The 24,843-nt window shown below is 48.2% G+C and overlaps 1 protein-coding gene across 1 annotated transcript in view; it reads right to left on the bottom strand.

The window, feature by feature from the left end:
* LOC146789438 (kinesin-like protein KIF15-A) overlaps positions 1-24,843 on the bottom strand; it is a 645,535-nt gene that overhangs the window by 483,559 nt on the left and 137,133 nt on the right. The window contains exon 9 of the mRNA XM_085631097.1: positions 7,685-7,794. Within this exon, the coding sequence (XP_085487223.1) occupies positions 7,685-7,794 (110 nt within the window). The remainder of the gene's footprint in view (positions 1-7,684; positions 7,795-24,843) is intronic.

Raw genomic sequence — 24,843 nt, 5'->3', positions numbered from 1 at the left:
AGACGGTCCAAGCACAATTCACATAAGTGGGAGGCCAATGCAATAAGAAAATCTTCTGCATCAATAAAACACACACCAACAATTACAGTTCTCATTCATATTCTTTATTGTTCTGTAGAGGTGGTCCAATTTAGCTAGAAATCGCTGACTTTATTACTTGAATAACAATTACCCTCTGCACCAAAAAATGCTCGTGCAGGTGCTGATTAGACATGCACCTTTTACAAATCGCCACCTCATGGTTGAGGTTCAACCCTGAGGAAGACATCACTCACTGTGATGCAGACAGCATTGTTCCACGATTGCCTGCCTCCCCAATGGCTGCTGTTATAACTTTTATAACAAGTTGTGAATGGAGCACATGTTTAAGTACAATTATTCATCATTTAAAAGGTTGTAGAGTAACTTTTGCCAAAGGCATCAATAATATTACAACATCTCAATACACTTAAAAGCAACTTTGAAAGTCCTTATGGTAGTAGACAGGAAGCTAGGTTGTCAGGTTCATGGATATCAGGATGTGACGAAGTATCATTTAGCATCCTGGATGATCAGGCTTCTGTGCCACTTGGAGAGTGATTTATTTGAATGCTTAAGATCGAGATAAATTACCTACATCGTACATTTGGAAGCCAAAAAACCCCAGATTTCCTGTTTTGGTGGGTTCTGAACTTTTTGACCATGAAAGGATCATAGAACAAGCATAAACACATCCTCAACCAAACTGACTAGTCGAGTCTCTGCATAACTGCTCTCTACGTTGCAGCATTTAGTGTTTTCTGCACGTGTGAGAAAACCCCTTTAAAGTAAATCTGATCAGTTAAAGTAAATTACATCTTTATGCAGCTTACACATTGGACGTTGTTTTTTATTATCCTCTCGTATTCGCTGCTGTGTGTATGAAAAAGGGACAGCTGCACAAGATTTGTGCTTCCAAGAGTTGAATTCAAAGTCATGTCTCGTCTTTCTCAAGCATAGCAAGAAAGCACTAGAACTATCTTGTCTTTCTAAACCTAAACACAAGACTGGTCAGCTACTCTGGCTGACAGCGCTAAAGAACAAGTTACTTACCTTCGGTAACGATATATCTGTAAGAGACCTATATTAGTTATAGATTCCTTACCTTAGAATTACCCGCAGGCGTCAGACTGGATCCGGAGAATTTTTTCTTAGCAGCACCCCTGCATGTCGGTAGGTGGCATCGGTCGACTCCGCGTTCGGTGTCGTGATCGCCAGGATGACGTTGCGGTATCTACATAGACGCCGCCCCTGCGCACTGACGTCAGTTCTTTACATGACATGGCACACCAGAAGCGCAGAGCCCTGCAAGACACTGACCACTAGTGCACAAAACTAGGGTCCTGAAAGGGAGTCCCTTACCCTAGTAGTCAGTTCGCAGAACAGGGAGGATGGGTGGGGCGGTAAGGAATCTAGAATTAATGTAGGTCTCTTAGAAATAGATCGTTAACGAAGGTAAGTAACTTGTTCATCTGAAAGAGACTATTAGCCATAGATTCCCTACCTTAGCATAGATATCCCAGCAATACCAACCCCGGAGGTGGGTCTGCGAACAAAGTTCACACCAAAAAATCCTGGAGAACAGAACGGCCAAAGAAGCAGTCTCTCCGGACTGGACTATCCAGGAAGTAATGCTTAGTGAACGTGTGCAGGGATGCCCACGTGGCTGCCTGGCAGATGTCACAGAGGGAACTCCACCTCCCAAAGCATAGTGGCTGCCGTCACCCTGGTGAAATGGGCGTGCAGTCCTACCGGAGAATCCTTTTTCACCAAGGAGTAGCAGATCTTAATGCAAAGGACAACACATCGAGAGATGGTCCGTTTTTGCACAGCCCGACCTTCCTTTGCACCCACATAGACAACAAAGAGTTGATCGTCCAACCGGATTTCTTTTGTGGGATCCAAATAAAATGATAATGCACACTTTGGATCCAGACGGTGGAGTCTCCCCTCCTCCTTGGAAGGGTGAGGGGGCAGGATGAAGGTGGGTAAAGTGATGGTCTGTCCATTGTGGAAAGAGGTAACCACTTTGAAAAGAAAAGAAGGTCTAGTTCGAAGGACAACCTTGTCCGGATGAACAGCAAGGAAAGGAGGTTCAGAAGAGAGCCTGAAGCTCACTCACCCTGCGAGCAGAGGTGATGGCAGCCAGAAAAGCATTTTTAAGGTCAAGAGTCTGAGAGGAAAATTATGTAGCGTCTAAATAGGAGCACACATAAGGTAAGTTAAAAGCAGATTAAAGTACCACTGGGGCATTACGAAAGGAATAGGAGGAAAGAGGTGAGTAATGCCCTTAAGAAATCTATTTACGATAGGGGACTTGCAAAGAGAAGGCTGATCAGAAAGGCGAAGAAAGGCCGAAAAGGGCTAAAGTTAGTCTTTAAGGGTGCCCAGATCAGAGTCCTTCTGGGGCAAAGAAGGAATGAACAGGAGAACCTCTGAAAGAGGGGCAGAAAGGGAATCCACAGCCTATGCTGTGCACCATGCCACAAATTTGTTCCATCCACAGGCGTATTCCGTTTTAGTGGAGGGACACCTGTCTGCCAAGATGACATTATAGACTTCGGGAGGAAGGTCAAAAGCTGTCAACTGTCGCTGCTCACTCTCCATGTAAGGATGTGGAGTGTGGACCATTCCCTGTTGCTGTGACAGAAGATGCTCCTGAAGAGTCAGTCTAATCAGAGGATCGATGGCCATGTTCAAGAGCTCAGGATACCAGACTCTTCATGCCCAATCCGCAGCCACAAGAATGACTTGGGCTCGGTCGTGCTTGATCTTCTTCAGCACTCTGGGCAGAAGTGATATAGACGGAAAGGCGTATAGAAGACCGCAACTCCACTCGCGACGAAAAGTGTTGCCTAGCGAATGCCGCCCTGGAAATTCCAACGTGCAGAACTGCTGACATTGCGCATTCTAGTTTGTGGCGAATAGATCTAGCAAAGGCTCTCCCCACTGCTGAAAGAGACCTTGCACCACCTTTGAGTGAAGATGCCATTCGTGATCCATCATGCACCGGCAGCTGAGTTTGTCCGCCCTGGCGTTCAGGGAACCTGCCAGGTGTTGAACCACCAGGGACATGGCCCTGATGTTCCAGCTATGTCCAGAGGCGAATAACCTCTTGACCTAGGGTCCACGACCCCACCCCGCCCTGTTTGTTGCAGTACCACATGGCAGTGGTGTTGAACGTGAACACCTGCACTACTCTTTCTTTGACAGAAGGAAGGAATGCTTTCAGTGCAAGAGGAATCACCCGGAGCTCCAGAAGGTTGATGTGGAGACCGGACTCCACCAGAGACCAGAGGCCTCTGATCTCCGCCTCTCCCATGTGAACGCCCCATTCCAGAAGTGAGGAATCGGTCGCCACTGTGAAGTCTGGTAGGGGAAGGGCGAGGGATCTGCCGTTGACCAAATCCTGGTTCGTTAGCCACCACTGAAATTAGTGTGCCATGTCCTCTTAGATCTGGACGACACTGGAAAGATTCCCTTGATGTTGCACCCACTGGAACTTCAGGTCTCACTGCAGAGTCCGCATATGCAACCTGGCGTGATCCACCACCAACAGGATGCAGGAGGCCATGAGGCCCAGCAGCCTCAAGGTCAATCTCACCGAAACCCAGGAAAGAGGCTGAAACATCGGTATCATTGCCCGAATATCCCGGACTCGCTGCGCGGGAGAAGAAACCCGAAACTGCACTGTATCCAGAACTACTCCGATGTAAAGGAGCATCTGAGCAGGAATCAGGTGAGACGTCGGAAAGTTGATAGTGAACCCCATCGAGTGCAGGAGGCTCGCCGTAGTCTGGAGATGGGAGATGACAGCCTGGGGCGAGCCTGTCTCCAACAGCCAGTCATCGAGATAGGGGAAGACTGAAAGCCCTGATCCGCGCAGATGAGCTGCGACCACCGCCATCACTTTCGTGAACACCGGAGGGGCGCTGGTAGGCCAAAGGGGAGTACGGTAAACTGAAAATGCTCGTGGCCTACCGTGAACCGCAGGGAACGCCTGTGAGCTGGCAGGACTGGATTGTGGAAGTAAGCGTCCTGCAAGTCCAACACTACCATCAAGTCCACATAGTCGAGGGCAAACAGGACCCGAGCTAATGTCAACATTTTGAACTTCTCCTTCCAGAGGAAGCAGTTGACGTCCCCAAGATCCAAGATAGGACACAGGTCTTTGTCCTTCTTGGGCACCAGGAAGTAGTGAGAGTAGCAACCACAACCTACTTCTGGGACAGGGACTCGCTCGATAGCTCCCTTGGCCAAGAGAGCTGTAACTTCCTGACAGAAAAGGGCCAAGTGATACTCCGACATGCGATGGAGTGTTGGTGGCACGGAGGGAGGGGTAGTCTCGAAGGGGAGGGAGTAGCCCCTTCGGACTATCTGTAAAACCCACCTGTCCGACATGATGTTGTGCCAGTGGGGTGGTAAAGGCGGATCCTGCCGCCCACTGCTAACTGGTGCCCCTGAAAGGTCGAACTAGGAAGGCTTAGAGGCTGCTGCTTAAGGGGCACTGGTGGACTGGCCCGCTCGCTCTCCCCCAGACCCACGGCATTGAGTTCCACTTCCCCAGCCGCGCAGAGGCTGGGTAGGTTGCGCCGGCCGGTGGCCCTGGGTGGAAGGTGGTGGGGCACCCCCTTCTGTAGCCACGAAAGGGGCGAAAGGCAGACTGCACAGGACGAGAGGTGGCAGCGAGGTCCAAGGATCTGGCTGTAGTTCCAAAATCATTGAAGCGCTCGAGCGCACTGTTTGGTTTGTCGCCAATCAGGCGACGGCCATCAAAGGGCATGTACAAAAGAGTCAATTGGACATCCCCAGAAAAGCCAGTGGATCTCAGCCAGGTGTAGCGCCTTAGGGCTACTGACGTATAAATTGTTCTACCTAGCGAGTGGGCGGTGTCCAGCTCACATCAGATGGCGAACGTTGCTGCGTCTCTCCCCTCTGCAACCACACAGGAGAGTGTGGCCCGGGCCTCCTCCGGGCACTGTGGCAGCACTTGTGCAACCGCATCCCACACAGAGAGGGTGCAACGGCCCAAGAGATATGCGGTGCTCATCAACCGAAGTCCTAAGTTGGCGGAAGAAAACATCTTCTTCCCAAGATGGTCCAACTTCTTGGATTCCCTATCTGGGAAAGCAGAAGGGAACGTGCCTTTGGATGTTGAGGCTTGGACCACCAAGCTCTCACGGGTAGGGTATTGGGAGAGGAAAATTGGGTCGCCCGCGGCCAGGCAGTGGCTTCTGGCCATTATCCTATCCACAGGAGCCCGTGATGGGCCTGCACCAAGTGCCCAGAAGGATGTCTGTGAGGGCCTCATTGAACGGTCCGGCTCTGTGTCCAAGTCGAGGGGGAGGTCGACGCTACGTCGGAAGTGGCAGAGGTGTCGGCAGAGGTATCGGTACCGGCGGAGGCATCGTGAGGTTGACTGGCATCGATCTGGATCCAGGCCTGGATCGCTGGGGGCCCAGCGGAGCCAAGGCCGGAGCCGCAGCCATTAAAGGCCTAGAGCCTCCAGCCGAGTCCGCGGGCGCGGGCGCACCAGCGGAGTCGGGCTACCCAAAGATGGAGTGGAGAGTTTCGTAAAATGCACAAAGCTGGGCAGGGGACGCTCTGGCTCCCAGGAAGGAAGGGAAGCTCTGAGTCGTCCCAGCAGGCTCTGCGGGCAGAGCCAACAGACTACTACCTTCCGTGTCCGTTCAGCCGACGGACAGAGAGAAACTGCTTCTTCGCCTTCTTTTTGTGCTTTGACTTACCCAAAGACGAAGACTTCGATGAGGAGTGATGGTGGTGGTCCCGCGACCACCTTCTCGACCAGGACCTCGAGCAGCGCAGAGCTGACTGACGGGCCTCCAGAAGCTTTAGGGACCGCTTCCGCAAAGACTTCGGGTCCATGGCCCGACAGTTGGAGCATGAATTTGGGTCATGGTCGCGCTCCAGGCACCAAAGGCACACGAGGTGCGGGTCCGTGACTGACATCAACGTGTGACAAGATTCACAAGGCTTGAAGCCTGTCCGACGATGGGACATCCCTAAGTGCACCAGGAGTGGAACCACGCGAAAAAGATGTTGACCAAAGTCGAAAAATCACTAGTCAGAAATGACTAAGGGTACTGCTCTCTCTGGATCTGTGCTGGCTGGCGAGGAAAAAGAAAGAACCGATGTCAGAGCGCAGGGGCAGCGTTTAAGTAGATACCGCGACTTCATCCCGGCGATCAAGACGCCGATGAACGCGGAGTTGACTGACACCACCTACCGACACGCAAGGGTACTGCTGAGAAAAAATTCTCCAGAGCCAGTCTGCCTCCTGGGGGTAATTCCAAGGTAACAAATCTATAACTAATAGTCTCTTTCAGATTCACCAATTTATTGACATGATCTGTGCATGTGATTCCCATCAGACGCAGAAAAAGCCAGATGCTTCCAAATCTCAATTACACATAAGTATGACTAAAATTATTCAACAAGTCATCAGGCCAGGGAAGGGACTGGCTTATTAATATAAAAAAGTAAGCGGACTTCTACAACTGAACACATAAGCTAGAAAATTCACTATTATTTGAGGAGCAGGGTCAGTGTCTCCAAACAGAGAGAGAATGCGAGATTAAGGCTTCCAGCTGCCTAATAAAGACCACAGGAATAGGGCCTGGGCATTTTATTAAATACAGGTAGGTGTGAATGCCTTCTCTTTTTCAATTGAGAAGCTTCTATGACTACACACTTTCTCAACACATCTGCATTGGGGGATGAAATCAAGCATCTGGAAATGGTACTGCTGTGATCCCAGCATAAATTGAATCTTTGATTCCCATTCCAATGCTGAAAGCAATGTCCTTTATTTAAACTGCAGTGAAGCATCCCACTGAAAAAGAGAAAAGACCCACCCATCTTGCACTTTTCTGTTCTGATAACTTGGTTAATATTCCCAATAGTTCAAAGGTCTGATGAAGTACCTCTACCCACAGGTATTCCAATAACCGAAAAGATTTAAATTATATGCCCATTTTGTTTGAATAACTCTCTGTAACTTAGACTTTTGAATTAAAGTCAGAACATTTTGCTGCAGAAGCATCAACTGATTGCCTTGATAAATAGAGATATGTTTAGCATTCTTTTAACACTTGGGATAGGATACTAAATTTAGTCAGTGGGAAATGGATTTTGATGCGATCTTAGCAGTGGGTCCTAGTTGAATCCCTGCCAAGTAGTTTTGGTTGATATGCATTCTCTATCCATTAAACCTAGCCTGACACTCTGTGATCATCACAGGACAAAGTGTTGGGGCTGCTGCGCAACAGTTTTGCAGTATGCCACATCAAAGGTCAAAATAATTTAGGGGTGTAACTCTGTATTGTTAAGGACAGCTGATGAAAATGGAAGGGGGATTAGATATACTCAATAACATTGTGGCATTTTCTCATCCTGAGAAGCTACAAAGGAACCTCAGTTGGAAAAATTGCCAAAAGAGATGAAGACAAATGACAATCAACTATTTTCATGTAATGATTTCAAACTTGCTATAAAATGATATCCTTCAATATGCCGGATTCAAACGTCACTTGATCAGACCAGTACCTTTTAATAAAGTAATTTCATAAATGGATATAGTTTACTCCATTTTCCAGAGGCTCCAGATGTTTAGGACATAAATCCTTCATTCCAATACATGCGTTACCTGGTCTTGACGCCCCTCCGACATTCTTCTTGCTGACTTTTCAAATCCTGGCATTCTTCTAATAGAGTCTGCATTTCTAGACGCATGTTCTCCATTTCACACAACTGTCCCTACAAAAGGTATTACAGATACAATTTGAAAAAAAAAGTTAAAGATCATTTTTAGTTCAAATTATAAGTATTAGTCAACAGTGTGTATGAAAGACCCAGGCCTACATGAAATAGTTTTAAAGCAACAAACACATTTTCTCATAAGGAACGACACAGCTCTTCAGGTATGAAGGGCACAGGATAATTTGCTTCTGGCTATAGATTAGGGTTGCAGCTAAGGCAGAGCTAGGGGATGTAATGAGGTTAAATCCAGAACATGTTCCGTAATTATTCAGTGCCACAAAAATTGCCACATGGAACTTTCTCAAGTATCGGGGGACTTAATGGTTACTGGGTAAGATCCGCTAGAAGTGCCAGGTTTGGAATACAGATGCAGAATGCCACCAATAGTAACAAAGGTTCACCGTCCAGTCACTTTTGAAAAACAAAATAGTACTGAACTTTATACACAGAACAAAAAAACAGGGCAGTTACAATGATGCTGGTTAATAAGATCATGACGTCATAGCACAAGCTGGATCCAGGACAGAACACAGTTTTGTAGCACTGGGACACAAAAAGGCAAAAGATGCTTTATTGTAGAATGATATGGCACGTCACAATTTAAAGGGTTCATGCTTGGAAAATGTGGTTGCCATTTAAAGACACATTTTTACAAAGGGTGAACTCAGGCAATGAATTACAGGACTATTGGAAGAAAAATCTCTGCCATTTGGGCCTTTTCCCCCAGTTCACATGCCTAATATGTGCACCACAGCTGAAGCTCACCAGATTCAGCCCCTGCTGTAGGTATTCCACTCAACTCAAAAACCCACCATTCTATAAGAATACATTATACTATCACAAAAGGTATTGTCATGGCTGGTTGAACTATGGTGCTTGGTTAAGTGCAGTGGATTGGCACTCAAAGTTCCTCAGTGGTGTTAACCAGTTAACCAAGTGCAACAACCTGTTTAAAGTCAGTTTAGATGCTACAGGTGGTGACAGATAGAATAGCCTCAAAGGTTGGCACCCCTTTGTGCCTGCAAACGTGAGGCACATGCACCTCAATTTACAATTAAGATTTTCTGATGTTAGTGTTACATATCACCCAATGGCAAAAAGGAAACCATAGTGTAGAGACATGGAAGCAAAGAAATGGTCTAACTGAATTAATTTGAAAACAATCCACAGCACAGAAGCCAGAAGGTTCACAGGAGCCCGCTTGGACAGCTTACATGTTGATTCTCGATGAAATAGGGGGAATGTATTACTATTGGGCTTGGGACTGTGTCTCAGACAAATCTGGTGTCATTCAACACCAAAGGACCAGGATGAGTCACTGAATAGGGCAAGGTGTGATCAAGTCATGTTCTGGGCCAACAGGCAGGGGAGCAGACTGGGTAGAACCAAATGAAAATAACTAACAGTGAAGGGATGTAAGCTCATTAGTACAGCATGAATGGCGATGTTGTGATGGGAGTAGATTTCTCTTTTCCTAGCACAGACCTTGGCTTTAGTCAGCTTGGCTGTGAGGCTTCAAGCCCCCTCAACTGGCACTCCCTGATTTGGTCATCCACAAAAGATACAGCTCAGATGTCCATCATCTCTTGTTCTGCAGTAAAAGGGCATTCTTCACATGCTGCACAGATCAGCAGCAGCAACTCTTTCTCAAGGCAGATTACAGTAGCACTCGAAGTTTGCCAGAACCTACAAGTATTGGTTAAACCTCAGCAGGAGCAGCAAAAAAGTCTTCATCCTGGCACAGCATCTCCTAGCCCCAGAAAGTCTGTAACTATGCGAAACAGGGGCAATGGTGGCAAACTAGTGCCCAATCTGGAGTGAAGCGTCAAAAATGAACTTGACCAAGTAGCATTTTGACAAGCACATTTCCTTTCTACACTGGAGGAGAGAGTAGAACATCATATCTGGTGGAATGAGAATGAATATGCTACTTACCAGTATGCATCTGTTCTTGGCATGTAGGGCTGCTGACATTCATATCTGTGCATAGATCGCCGCCTAGTGTTGGGTCCGGATGTTTGCACGTTGTTGTCCTGGAAGAGTCTTCGAAGTATCCTTGGATAGGTGACTCCTCCCCTGGACTACAGTGCGCATGGGCATCCTCTCCATCCTCAGATTGTTTTTCGCCATTGTGGCAGTGATGGAGTAGATACAGAAAGTGATGACCATGCTTGCAGTAATTCTGAGAGCTGCAGCTGCGACAGGCGCCGGGGAGGAGGGAGGGCGATATGAATGTCAGCAGCCCTACATGCCAAGAACAGATGCATACTGGTAAGTAGCATATTCAGTTCGAGGCATGTGGGCTGCTGAATTCATATCTGTGCATAGAATACATAGCAGTGCCCTCTATTAGCGGCGGCTACCCGTGCCAGCTGCAGCGGTCTGAAAAAGTGTTTTGAGAACAGCCTGTCCTACAGCTGCCTGCTGTTTTGACTGCACATCTACGCAATAGTGTTTTGTAAATGTGTGTGTAGTGGACCATGTGGCTGCTCTGCATATATCATGCAGGGGAATATTTCCTAGGAAGGCCATGGAAGCCCCCAACTTACGTGTTGAGTGGGCTCGTGGTGGAATAGTTAATGTGCGTTTTGCCTTTTGATAACAGATTTGAATACACTTAACTATCCATCTGGCTATCCCTGCTTTGGAGATGGCGTTACCTTTGTGGTGTGGGGCAAAGGCAACGAACAGTTGTTTTGTCTTCCTGAATGGTTTAGTCCTGTCGATGTAGTACATGAGGGCCCTCCGTACATCTAGTGTATGTAGTGCCCTTTCTGCAACAGTTTGTGGGTTTTGGAAGAAAACGGGCAGTTCAATAGTCTGGTTCATGTGGAACTGCGATATTACCTTGGGCATGAACTTGGGGTTGGTACGTAGTACGACCCTGTTAGCGTGAACCTGAATAAATGGCTCTTGAACGGTTAGTGCCTGGAGTTCACTAACTCTTCTGAGGGAAGTGATCGCTACTAGGAAGGCCACTTTCCAGGTAAGGAATTGAATCTCGCATGAGTGTAGAGGTTCAAAGGGTGGACCCATCAGGCGTGTGAGGACCAAGTTGAGGTTCCACATTGGAGCCGGTGGGTGACTAGGTGGAATGACTCGTTTGAGCCCTTCCAAGAATGCTTTGATGGCAGGCACTCTGAATAGAGAGAGGTGCTGCCTGGTTTGCAGATAGGCTGATATTGCGGTCAAATGGACACGTATAGAGGTGTACGCCAGATTGCATCGATATAGGTGTAAGAGATAACAGATGATGTTTTGGATGGATGCGTCCAGCGGGTTGATGTAATTATTTCCGCAATAAATGACGAACCTTTTCCATTTGGCTGCATAGCAAGCTCTGGTAGTGGGTCTCCTGGCCTCCTTGATGATGTCCATACAGTCAGGTGGCAGGTTGAGATAGCCAAACTCTAGGACTTCAGGAGCCAGATCGCCAGATTCAGCTGTTGCGGATCTGGGTGCTGAACCTCTCCATGGTTCTGCGTCAAATGCGCGGGTTTGATCCGCAGCCTTTGATGCGGCACCACGGAAAGTTCGAGGAAGGTGGTGTACCACGGCTGGCGTGCCCACGTGGGAGCAACTAGGACGAGTGTCAGGGAGTGTTGTCGGAGTTTGCGGGCCACTAGCGGTATCAATGGCGCTGGGGGAAAAGCGTACGCAAATCTGCCGGACCAGTTCATCCATATCGCATTGCCCTGCGACTGCGGATGTGGGAATCTGGCGGCGAAGCTTGGGCATTTTGCGTTTTCGCTTGTCGCGAATAGGTCTATCTCCGGATGACCCCACTGCTGAAAGTACGGTTGGAGTACTGATGGGTGTAACTCCCACTCGTGCATTTGGTGGCTGTGTCTGCTGAGCAGATCCGCCATCTGGTTGTCCTTGCCAGGGAGGTGTTCCGCCATGAGGAACATGTTCCTTTGAATGGCCCACTTCCACATGCTCTGAGCCAGATGAGACAACTGTGGAGAGTGTGTGCCTCCCTGTTTCTGTATGTAGTACATTGCGGTCATGTTGTCCGTCCGGATCAACACGACCTTGTTGCATAGATGTACTTTGAACGCCTTCATGGCTAGGAAGATTGCCATCAATTCCAGAAGGTTGATGTGCAACTTCTTTTGTTGTGTTGTCCATAGTCCTTGCACTGTGTAGTGGAGTACATGAGCTCCCCATCCCTGGAGAGACGCGTCCGCTGTCAGTACTATTTGTGGGACAGGCTCTTGGAACGGTCGGCCCTTGCAAAGGTTTTGTGGATTCCACCAATGCAGAGAGTTGTATGCCCGACCGCTCACCAACACTAGGTCCTTTAACTGTCCTTGAGCCTGATTCCACTGACGTGCTAGGCACTCCTGAAGTGGGCGCATATGTAATCTCGCGTGCGGGACTATGAAGATGCAGGAGGCCATCATGCCTATCAACTGCATGAACACTCGCGCTGGAAGTGAGTGATTGGGTTTGAATTTGGAGATCAGCAGTTGTATGCTGTCGATCCTCACTAAATTTGGCTGAGCTGTGGCCGCCAGAGTGTCTATAGTCGCACCTAGGTACTGTTGTACGTGTGCGGGCTGGAGATGGGACTTTGGATAATTCAGTGAGAATCCCAGACTGTGAAGAAGGTGAATGGTGCGGGACATGTGGCTTGCACATTGCTGGGCTGACTTCGCTTGAACGAGCCAGTCGTCTAGGTAGGGGTAGACGTGTATATGCTGCCTCCGTAGATGTGCTGCCACCGTAGCTAGGCACTTCGTGAAAACCCTGGGCGCTGTTGTCACGCCGAAGGGAAGGACTTTGAACTGATAGTGCTGCCCCTGAACAGTGAACCTGAGGTATTTTTTGTGTGAGGGGTGGATGGGTATGTGAAAGTACGCATCCTTGAGGTCCAGTGTGGCTAGGAAGTCTCCCTGCTTGAGAAGCGGAAGGACTTGCTGTAGAGTGAGCATATGAAAGTGCTCTGAAAGAATGTACTGGTTCAGGGGTCTCAGGTCCAATATAGGTCTGAGCGACCCGTCCTTTTTTGGAATTAAGAAGTAGAGGGAGTACACTCCCGCACCCTGCTCGTGGATGGGTACGACCTCTATAGCGCCTTTTAGAAGCATACTTTGCACTTCTTGCTGTAAGAGCGTTAAGTGCTCTGAGGACATAGGACGGCTTCTTGGTGGTATTGTGGGTGGAGTGGAGGTTAACTCCAGACAGTAACCGTATTTTATAATATCTTTGACCCACCTGTCCGTGGTGATGGAATTCCACGTGGACAGGAACCTTTGTAGCCTTCCCCCGACAGGTGTTATGTGGTCGGGAGGAAGGGAGAGGGCGTCACTGCTTGTTCTTGGGGGAGGACCTGGTGTTGCCGTAGCCGCGTCCTCTGCCCTTTGTGCTGGAGCCACGATATCCACCTCGGGTGTTTTTATCATAGGTGGTCTGTGTATTGCCTTTGTTATATGTTTGTTGTGACCCCTGTCCTCTACCTGCTCCCTTGTTTCCGGGGCGACGAAAGGAGCCGCTCCGAAAGGACTGAGTTTGTAGTGCGCCCATGGACTTTGCAGTGTCCGTATCCTTTTTTATCTTTTCGAGGGTGGTGTCAACCTCTGGCCCGAATAAATAGTCGGGGTTGACGGGCTGGTTCAGTATATTGTTTTGTACCTCAGGCTTGAATCCTGAGATCCGTAGCCAGGCATGTCGTCGCAACATGACGCTTGTGTTTATGGCTCTGGCAGCCGTGTCTGCAACATCTAGTGCGCATTTGATGGAAGCGTTCGTTAGTAGCTGTCCTTCTCTGATGAGCATTTCTGCGCCTTCCTTGAACTGGTCAGGGAGATGTTGGAATATTTGCTCAAGTGTGTCATAGTGCGCTCTATCATAGCGAGCAAGGAGCGCCTGAGTGTTGGCTATGCGCCATATGTTGGCAGCTTGGGCGGCAACTCGCTTGCCAGAGGTTTCTAACACCTTGGACTCTTTGTCCGGGGGAGGAGCGTCACCTGTTGTTTGCGAGTGTGCCCTCTTGCGTGCATTCGCTACGACGATGGAGTCGAGTGGTAATTGTCCTCTGATGTAAGTAGGATCCCCAGGTGCTGATCTGTATTTTTTATCAATCCTGGGGTTTATCACTCGTGCCCTGGTGGGTTCTTTGAAAATGTCCTTGGCTGGTTTGAGGACCCCCTTCAACATTGGCAGAGTCTTTACATGTCTTTCTGAGGATGCAAAGGTGTCCATTAGAAAGTCATCTTCGATGGTATCAGAGTGAAGCTGCACCCCATGGTTATTGGCAGCACGTTCGATAAGAGCATTGAACGCTGCAGTATCCTCCGTAGGAGATGTCTTTGCCCCATAGAGTTGTGGATCCTGTGCATCGAGAGGTGCACTGGGGTCTGCAGGGTCGCCCCAAGTTTGATCAGGGTCCTGCTGGTCATCAGGGTCCGTGTCTACATGGTAGGGGACTTGGTCAGCCATGTAGTCCTCCAATGCGTCTGTATCGGAGCGTGTGGGGGAGAACCGGTGTGGATCCTGGTAGGATGAATGGAAGGGTTCATAAAGGAGAGGTTCCGATTCTGCAGGCAACTTCCTTTTTAGTGGGATCCTGAAAGGGTCCAATGGCGGCTCCGAAGTTATCCTTCGGTCCTGGAGAATCATTCTGCCAGTGCCGGCGTCGATGATACGTGCTGGAGACGTCTCAGCAGGTGTGACCGTAGGTTGGGTGACCCGTGTCCTGAGTTGGAACATTTTTGGGATTGTTGACGGAGGCAAGCCGAAGGTAATGTTGGTCGGCACCGAAGAGGCTGCGGGAGCTCCGACCGAACCGGAGCCCGACGTGTCCTGGAGGACAGGTGTGGTTTTGCTGCCTTGCGTCACACCAGGTCGTACTTGGGGCGCCTTCGAGGCTTTGGCACCGGCCAGGCTCGTAGAGGCGGCCGTAGATTTTTTCGGTGCCGGCGGGTCATCGAGTCGGGGTGAAGAGATCACCGCCGAAGTCTTCGATACCTGAGGCTTAGGTGTCGTCGAGGGAGCGATGTGAGACACAGCAGGCGGTACGGCCCTTGGTGTCGTCGGTGCCGGTAGCCGAGCAGGTTTGTCGGTGCCGATGGCTTTTTTCCGTTTGTCGACTCCAACGTCGCCCGCCTCAAGTTCGGCACCGAAGTCCCTCTTGGTGCGGTCGGTGCCGACGCGGTGCGCTGGCGTCGAAGGCCTCGATCCGACCAGCGCTACTTTCAGTTTCGGTTTCGGTGGAACCTGAGCAGCTTTCGGTTTCGGTTTTGTGATAGGGAAACCAGCCTGTTTATGTAGTAATGGCTGCCGCTGAACGTCCGAGGCCGGGCCCGAGGGCGGGGCCGAAGAACTGCGGGATGGGTCTCGGGTAAGGCCCGAAGGCGATCCCTCGACCGGAGCCATAGGCTGTGGCACTGGTGTTTGAACGGTTTGAACAGGTAGGCCTTGTTCATCATTGGAGCTACTTTCTTCGGCCCCGAAGGCCTCCTCGTCGTCTCCTACCTCGGTGTCGTCTTCACCTCTGTGGAAGAGTGACTCGTCTTCCTCGTCCGATCCGGGTTCGTGTTCGGAAACGGGACTGGAGGGCAAGACTTCCAATTCCTCGACGTCCTCGGCCTCGCCGAAGATGTCTGTCGGGGCCGGTGCCGCGTGCTGCGCCTCGAGTCTCGCCGCTCGTCGATTCCGCAGAGTCTTCTTCGAGCGGAACCGGGCACAGGCCATGCATGTTGATTCGTCGTGGTCCGGCGAAAGGCATTTGTTGCACACCGGATGGACGTCGATGTGTGGGTACTTCGCATTGCATACCGGACACCTTTTGAATGGCGTCCTGGATTCCATCGTCGAAGTCGTCGATGGACAGGTAAATGCGAAAGCAGTCGGTGCTGAAAGTTAGTAAACTAACAAATTCTATCGAAACCCGATCGATAAACAGTACCGACGCGAACTAAAGGCCTTTTGGCCTCGAAAAAATATTTTCCTAACTTGAGCTAAGATAGCACATCCGAACCCAATGGCGGAAAAAAACAATCTGAGGATGGAGAGGATGCCCATGCGCACTGTAGTCCAGGGGAGGAGTCACCTATCCAAGGATACTTCGAAGACTCTTCCAGGACAACAACGTGCAAACATCCGGACCCAACACTAGGCGGCGATCTATGCACAGATATGAATTCAGCAGCCCACATGCCTCGAACCAGAATATACAAGCCGAAATGTCTCAACAAGGGAGATGAGGACTAGTCGAACGTAACTTGGCTCTGCACAAGAGTGTCTTAACAGGTGCTACTAAAGATCATCAAAGGCCTAGCTGGGTGTGGATTCTACAAGTGAGATAGATTGGGTCACAGTACAAAGTGTAAATTTGAGGGGCTGCTAAGTGGATGAGGGGAGATGGCTGGATCTTATGCTCATGCAGACAAAATCCAAGACATGACACTAACTGGTGTTAGGAAATAACTTGCTCTTGAGAAAATATTTAAGTAAAATTGAGTAATCTCTAAACTCCGACAGTTTTTTGGAAAACAAATAAAAATATTAGGCTCCACACTCAAGGTGCTGATGGTCCAACAGTTTGTATTTACAATCAAGGAAGGGCAGCAGGCTGTTAAATAGATAGATTACTAACAGGAATGCATACTCCATAGTTTTACTTATTTTCACCACAGAACGATATCCAGTTTGTTCATTTATACAGTATATCTTGTTTTGAAACAATATATCACCTATGTCTTGTTCGAGTACTTTCAAGAACTAGAATAAGACATTTTGTTAGGTGGAGTATTACCACCCAACAAATCAGGTGGCAACATCCATTTAAAAAAAAGAATCACCCAAGTGGTGTGATGCTACTGTGTCAAAACACTACCTCAAGCTAAAAGATGTTTTTTTTTTTTTTTTTAATTTGAAAAGTTTTATATCGCGCTGTCTGGACCCGGAGGTATCAGAGCGCTTTACAAGAGGATGAGCGGATTACAGTTTACATAGTTACATCAATTAAATCAAAGAATCATGGAGGGGGAGAGAAGGAAATACAACGGGGAAACGAGGAAAACAATGTCAGATGACTGGCTGGGTATGTGACAGCCAAGGGGTGAAACCAGGTCCAGACTCCTCTATAGCTGCATATGACAGGTCCACAGGGCATGGGCCAAGATTGCGCGTGCACACAATGGGTGATGGCCTTTGTTGTCCCTGGCAAGATTGGAATTAGGCATGTATGATCTATTTGGTTGAAACAAGATATACATGATAAGCTGGTATTCACGTTGGATATGATTCTATGTGAAAAAAATAAAAATAAAGCAATGAACTATGCTATACTGTCAATGAATTGAGCTAGATCTGTCCTTTGGGTCTATCTTCTGTAAAGGCTGACAGTGCTTCCGAACATTCTCTTGGAACTAAAGATGGTATCCCTAAACTCAGAAGACTGGCTGCAAGCGCCGCCATCATTTTCGTAAACACTTGAGGGGCCACTGGTAAGGCTGAAAGGAAGTTTGGCAAATTGGAAATGCTACCGACCTACTTTGAAACTCTGAAATGTCAGTAAGACTGAGGGATAAGTATATGAAAATACACGTTTCGCAGGTCCAAGGAACCATCCAGTCGCTGGGGTCCAGTGCTGATGGGATCTAGGCCAGTGTGCACATTTCAAATCTTTCCTCCTACAAGAAACCATTCATAAGTCAAAGGTTCAAAATAGGATGGAGACTCCCATCCTTTTTCGGCACAATAAGGAGTGTAACAATCCTCTGCCGAAATGGTGCGAGCCATCAAAAGGCATATCCATGAGAGAGGATTGTACAACATGGAAATCCTATGAAGCGCATCCATGCGGGTCAGCTAAGTACAAAACTGGTGCCCTCCCCTCCCCAGGTGATCAGTGTTATTGAAGACTTTGCGGCTAACTTATTTGGCTGAGTCTTATCCATGGTGTATTCTCATCACCTCGTGACCCCGTTCCGCCCCGGCTTGTGCCGTTTGTGCGGAGGGTCAGTTCGAGGAGCGTCACTTCCGCTCGTGACACCACTTCCGCCCTGCACGAAACCTTCGCAGGTTAGCGGTCTAGTTTTGCTGAGCCTGCTGAGTATATATTGTGAGACTCTTGCTCCCAGGCCCTTTGACAATCGCGGCGAGTTAGGCTGCGTGTTATTGCGCTGTTGTGGATGCTGTTTATTATCATTTGTGTCTTTTGTTGCAGTTATTTTTAACTGAGCACGCTGAAAAGCATTTTAAAATATCACTCTGCACTGACCTGTATTCTCATCACCTCGTGACCCCGTTCCGCCCCGGCTTGTGCCGTTTGTGCGGAGGGTCAGTTCGAGGAGCGTCACTTCCGCTCGTGACACCACTTCCGCCCTGCACGAAACCTTCGCAGGTTAGCGGTCTAGTGTTGCTGAGCCTGCTGAGTATATATTGTGAGACTCTTGCTCCCAGGCCCTTTGACAATCGCGGCGAGTTAGGCTGCGTGTTATTGCGCTGTTGTGGATGCTGTTTATTATAATTTGTGTCTTTTGTTGCAGTTATTTTTAACTGAGCACGCTGAAAAGCATTTTAAAATATCACTCTGCACTGACCTGTATTCTCATCACCTCGTGACCCCGTTCCGCCCCGGCTTCTGCCGTTTGTGCGGAGGGTCAGTTCGAGGAGCGTCACTTCCGCTCGTGACGCCACTTCCGCCCTGCACGAAACCTTCGCAGGTTAGCGGTCTAGTGTTCCCTCGCCCCCTAGTATTTAATTGTAGCATGGAGGAAGCGCAGCGGACGAGCGCAGCGGGAGCGCCGACTTCGCGCCGAAGTCGCGCACAAGTCAAGCCCGTCTGCGGCCGACCAGGCCCAGGGCCTTGTCGTAATGCCCAATTCTACTCATATTCCTCCTGTGATCTCCTGAGACTTAAATCCACAGGACCTATACCTGCCCGCGCTGCTAGTATGGCCCAGGCATGTAACATTTTTGTTCCCTCTGGTTGTCCGACACTTGGTTCTCCCCCCAATCCTTCTCTCCCAACACAGCAGACCACCTCCTCTTTACTCATCTACTATCTTAACACCCGTTCACTCATCCGCAATCAGCTTGAGATCTTTCAGTTACTGCATCAGAGCTCTATTGATGTCCTCCTCTTAACTGAAACCTGGATCTCAGAAACTTCGGCCCCTGATATCCTTGCAGCAATCCCTTCGGGATATTACATCATACAAGCTAACCGGCCTGCAGGGAAGTCCGGTGGTGGGGTGGCGGCAATCATCCGCTCGACCCACATCTTTTCTGAGATTACCGTAACCCCGATCCCCAATATTGACTACTTAGCTTTAAAATTTACCTCTCCCAAGCTATCTTTTACTTGCCTTCTTGTTTACAGACCGCCTGATCATATGCCCCTTTTTCCTAAACTTTTCAGCGACTCCATCGCCCAATTAGCAATTAGCCATGCTAATATTATGGTAATTGGCGATTTTAACTATTGGCCTTCGGACATCCATGAAAGCCAATCATCGCTGGATTTCACAGACCTATTAGAAGGAATGAATCTCTCCCAACACATTCACACTCCTACCCATCACAAAGGTCACATACTAGACCAGGTCTGGATGTCTGACCTCGACATTTCACCCCCTTCAGTTTTCCCCTGTTCTTGGTCTGATCATTATTCTATTTCCTTTGTCCTTCACTTACACACCATGTGTCCCCCCCCCCCCCCGTATCAAGAATTTTAGGGCCCGAAACTGGAATAGAGCGAATCTGGCTGAATTCTACGCCTCACTAGTCTCTACTGCACCTATCTCTTCGACCACACTTACAGTGCAGTCTGACAACCTCGATACTTGGTTTCGTCAGGCCAGCGACAAAGTAGCCCCCTTTAAGAACATCAAAGTTAAGCGCCCTCACGACGCTCAACGCTGGTTCACGGACCAACTTAAAGCGGAGAAACTCGCCCTGCGGCAATTTGAACGCCGCTGGCGTCGCCACTATGACCCTCAGCTTAAATTAGTCTACACTGAGGCGTTGAAGTCGTACAAACTATCGATTCTGGCAGCCAAAACGGCATATTATTCTAACCTTATCTTGGACTCCAACAACAATTTGAAAACCATCTTTTCTGTTGTAAATGAGTTATCCCTGCCGGATAGGGTTACCCCCCAGCCTCTGCCGACTCAATCCCTCTGCGACTCACTTAACTCTTACTTCATAGACAAAATCATCACAATAAAAAACAACATTCCGACCCCGGCATCTCCCACTCCACCTCTCCTTCCCCCAAAAAACACTAGTTCCCTCTCTAAGTTTCCCCCCATCTCTTCACAAGAATTAGTTTCTCTCCTCCTTAAAGTCAGATCGGGTTCCCCTAACGATTGCTGCCCCCCTCAGATCCTGAGAGAAGCCTTCCTCACATGTCCAGGCCCCCCCCTTGCTCTTCTCAATAACTCTCTTGCTACAGGGGAGGTCCCTCTCTCCTTTAAGCAAGCATCCATCGTTCCCATTTTAAAAAAACCTAACACTGATCCCTTAACACTCAGTAATTATAGACCTATTTCCCTTCTTCCTTATCTGGGAAACATTTTGGAGACCCATGTCACCCGCTGTTTGAGTTCATTCATAGAGGAATCTGGCTTTTTGGACTCTCAGCAGGCGGGCTTCAGACCCCTCCACTCCACCGAGGCGGTCATAGTAGCAGTCATGGACACCCTTAGGAAGGGTGCCGACAATAACACCTCCCAGGCCCTTGTCCTTCTGGATCTCTCGGCGGCTTTTGACACGGTCGATCACACCATTCTGATCGACCGTGTCCACAATGCCGGAGTCCAGGGAGTGGCCCTTGACTGGCTCAGATCCTTTCTTCACCAGCGATCACAGTCCGTCCATCTCTCCTCCTTCTCTGCCCCTTACACCTCCCTCCCTTGCGGCGTCCCACAGGGCTCCGCATTATCCCCTCTTCTTTTTAATTTGTACCTCCAACCCCTCCTAGCTTCCCTCCGTAATTCGCCAGTTACAATCTTCAACTATGCTGACGACCTTCAGTTGATCTTTCCTATCGACTCTTCCCCTTCCTCCTGTTTTAATTTCCAGTCCACTATGTTGTCCATTGCGGAATGGATGTATCACAGTCACTTGAAGTTGAACCCTACTAAGACTGAGCTCGTCTTGGTAGGCCGCTCCAATCATCCTTGGAATTCCTCATTTTGGCCTTCATCCCTGGGGACCGCACCGGCTCCTGTGCGTTCAGTCAAATGCCTGGGGGTGATTATCTCTGATGATCTTTCGATGAAGCCACAAATCAACTCGATCACCTCAGCCTGTTTTTTCCATCTTAGGCGGGTCCGTAAGATCAGTAGGTTTCTTACTAAAGAAGCCCTGACCTTAGTTGTTATGGCACTCATCACTTCCAGGCTCGACTACGCCAACTTACTGTATGCTGGCATCCCTGCCTGTCATCTTCACCGTCTACAGCTGGTGCAGAATCAAGCCGCTCGCCTGATCTTTCACCAGCCTAAATTCCAACATGTCACTCCCCTCCTTCACAGTCTCCATTGGCTTCCTATCTCCAAACGCTGCATTTTCAAAATGGCATGTTCCACCTTTAAGGCCCTCTCAAATGCAGCCCCGGCTTTTATTTCCTCAAGCCTGTCTCGTTACATTCCTTCTAGAACCCTTCGATCCTCTTCTCTCAACCTCCTTGAGATCCCCAAGTATAGAAGGAAAAAGCATGGTGGTCTATCCTTTTCTGTTTTGGCCCCCTCCACCTGGAACGCTTTGCCATCTGCTCTTCGCATCTGCCCCAAGTATGACTGCTTCCGTAGACTCTTAAAAACCCTGCTCTTCCAATCTGCATACGGCTAATTATCTCATCCTGGCTCTCTGTCATTTGTCATTCAGCGCCAAGAAACCGATGGTGAAAGTGCGCGGTATAAATATTTTAACATAACATAACATGGTGAACTGTCTAAACCAGGGAGCCCTTATGTTATCCTGGGAGCGTCAGCAAGATCTTGCTGGCAATGTTCCACAAGGGCATGTGTGTAGCGGCCCAATAGGTAGACCAGAAAAACCAACCTCAATCTCAGACTGGCGGAGGAACAATACACTCGTCAAAAGCATCAGTCCTCTTGTAGTCCTTATCAGGAGGCGTCACGGAAAGTGAATATGTGTTTAATGTACTGCTTGGAGCTTGAACAACAAGGGTTTCTGAAGTAGGACACTTAGTAAGAAAATCTGGATCGCCAGTTTGTTATGCTTGACCACCTCTATAGTCACCAGAAAAGGGTATTGACCAAGTATCCATCAAGGTATGTGTGAGGGCCTTGTTAAAAAGGGAATAAAGGCTCAGACATGGCTCACCCAGGCTACAAAATTTCTGTAAAGATGTTTGTTTTGAGCGCAACTGAGGGCAGCTGCACATCTAGGCCCTCAAGTGCCCACCCGATCACCACTGCAAAGGAGGTACCTTCTTCCAGCGGAGAGTCAAACCCTGCTTCAGGAATGGTGTCCAGACCCTTCCTTTTGTAAGTTCATGTAAAGCTTATGTGTGGAATGAGAGGGGAGAAAACTATTTTCATCTGCACCATCATCCTCTCCTTCCTGGGATGTCCCTTGTTCAGAGTTGGAGCCAAAAATAATGGAACCTCTACTGGCACGTCCACTCTGGTAGCTGCACCGGATCATAGTCAAGATTTATAACAACCAGTTGCGCTTTTGTAACCTCATAGCGTGACGTCCGTTTGGTATCGGATATCGAATCAGCGTTTGATTTTCTTTCCAAAACCGGTGGCATTGGTACTGGCATCAATGTAGAAGGGCCTGGAGCAGGTCTGGGAGCTGGAATGGCAGTTTGGTGTTGGGTACAAGGTAAGTTCTTTCAGTTTCAGGGGCTGAAAGGTCTTGTGTTACGCCACTGAATCAGCTGAGGAATCAGCTCCAGGACCAGAGATCTCGAGGATAAACAACTCACATCATGATGCCCTCATACGTTTTCCTTAGGTTCACAGTGGAGGGATAGGGTTGACTCCCACTTTGTTTTTTTATGTTTGCACATCTGAAGCTGACCACTCGTGGGAATGGCTTTAGATGCGGGACAGAGTCCATGCCCTCAATTGGAGTGAGACTTATGCTAAGGCTGCAACTTCTTGTGTTCAGCTACAAACCGTTTCTCCTCCCGGAATGCCTTCAGGTGTATGAGGGTGCATTTATCACACAACTTAGAGCTATGGCCAGAGCCCAGATACCATTAACACCTCATATGGTCTGTGATCAAGATCTGTTTTCAAGTCTGGCATCAGCCAAGACCTTTTGATTTTACTAAAATTATATGTATAATATATTTACTTGAAGGGGCTTTCGGCCAGTTCTCTTCATGTATTGGTCTGTTCTGGCATTCACATTTTTCTTCCACCCACTACGGCATCCAGCATAGAGCAGTGGCTCAGCCTACTTCAGTCACTGGTTAACTGCACTTTGTGTGACTGAATTTCACTCTTTCACAAGGAGCACATCCGCGCATAAGTTAGTTCCCTTCAGTGCCAGAGTTTTTGTTTTTATTTCATTGTTCAGAGTTGCCTTTGTGTTTAGAGCCTGACATGATAGCATGACACTTTATACCAGCTGTGAACATAGGGTATATTTCAGCTTTATCAGTCCCGTCTCCTGCTAATGCTGTTACAAATTCTTTTTGGAGTGGCATTTGTTTATCTAACTGCTGCTGTTTCACAATATACCAGATTATGACCATTTGAAAATGTTCTTTATAAAGTAAGCACACACAATGAAGTGCACTCCTGTGGGTCATGTTGGCAGGCATTTTTATGGAGGACTTCCATTATACTTGTAAATCAATTCAGTCATTTGTCCTGCTTGTATGGCTTTATAGTTTACTTTCGGTGCTCTTGTATGCCACGCTTTTATAGACATTTCAAAATAAAATTACTAATGAAAGCTGTACTGTTTAATTATCCATCAATCTACGCGACCCTATCTGTCAGTCTACCTATCTACCTGTCGATCCATATACCCTTCTTGTCTGTCTGTTGGTTTACCTATCTGTCCATCTACCCATCTGTCTAACTAACTTTCCTTCTACCTGTTGGTCTATCTATCAAAGTATGTATGTATGTATCTATCCATCCATCCATCCATCCATCCATCCATCCATCCATCTATCTATCTATCTATCTATCTATCTATCTATCTATCTAATCTATGTATGTATGTATGTACGTATGTGTCTATCAAACTCTATTGGTCGGTCTATCTATCTTAGTACATCTATCTATCCATCCTAGCTGCCCTATCTATTTTTGTAACTCTTTGCAACTCTTTCAGTCTATCTTTGCAACTATCAGTTTATCGGTCTGTAAATCCATCCATTTTCGCTACGCTATCTTAGTAGCCCTATCTATAGCTATCTTAGCAACCTTTTCTATCTATATCTATCTTTTACCCCTAATCTACCTGTTTGCAAATCTATCCATCTATATCTGTCTTTGGAAATCTATTTATCCGTCTGTCTTTGCAAGACTCTTTGTAATGAAAAAGTTACTTCCCTTTGGTAATGCCTATCTAGCTACAGATTCCTTACCTTGGAATATCCTCAGGTGTCAGATTGGATCCAGATGATTTTTGAGCAGTACACTAACACGGCAGTGGGTGGTGCCGTTCGGCTCCGCGTGACATCGGCATCGTCTGCGCAGGAAGTGACGTGCGTGGTACCTATATAGGCGCCACCTTGGACACTAAGGTCAGTTACTTTCAGAATTTTCCATTGCCAGAAGCGCAGAGCCACAATGAGCACTGACCTCTGGTGTGACAAACTAAGGCCCTGAGAAGGGTGTCCTTGACACCGTAATCAGTTCGTGGAGAGGATGAGTAAGGAATTTGCGGCTAGATAGAGTCTCTACCTGATAAGTCTTTACCAAAGGTAAGAAACTAGTTCATCTGATATAGACTTCTAATTGCAGATTCCTTACTTCAGAATAGATAACCAAGCTATACCTCCCCAGTTGTGGGACTGAGAACCCAATTACATCAGAAAGTCCTGCAGGACCGAACAGACTAAGTGCACGTCACAATGGACCTGACTGT

Source organism: Triturus cristatus, chromosome 10 (genome assembly GCF_964204655.1).
Source record: "Triturus cristatus chromosome 10, aTriCri1.1, whole genome shotgun sequence".
NCBI classification, from domain to species: Eukaryota; Metazoa; Chordata; class Amphibia; order Caudata; family Salamandridae; genus Triturus; species Triturus cristatus.
This window is presented reverse-complemented; position numbering and strand designations above follow the sequence as displayed.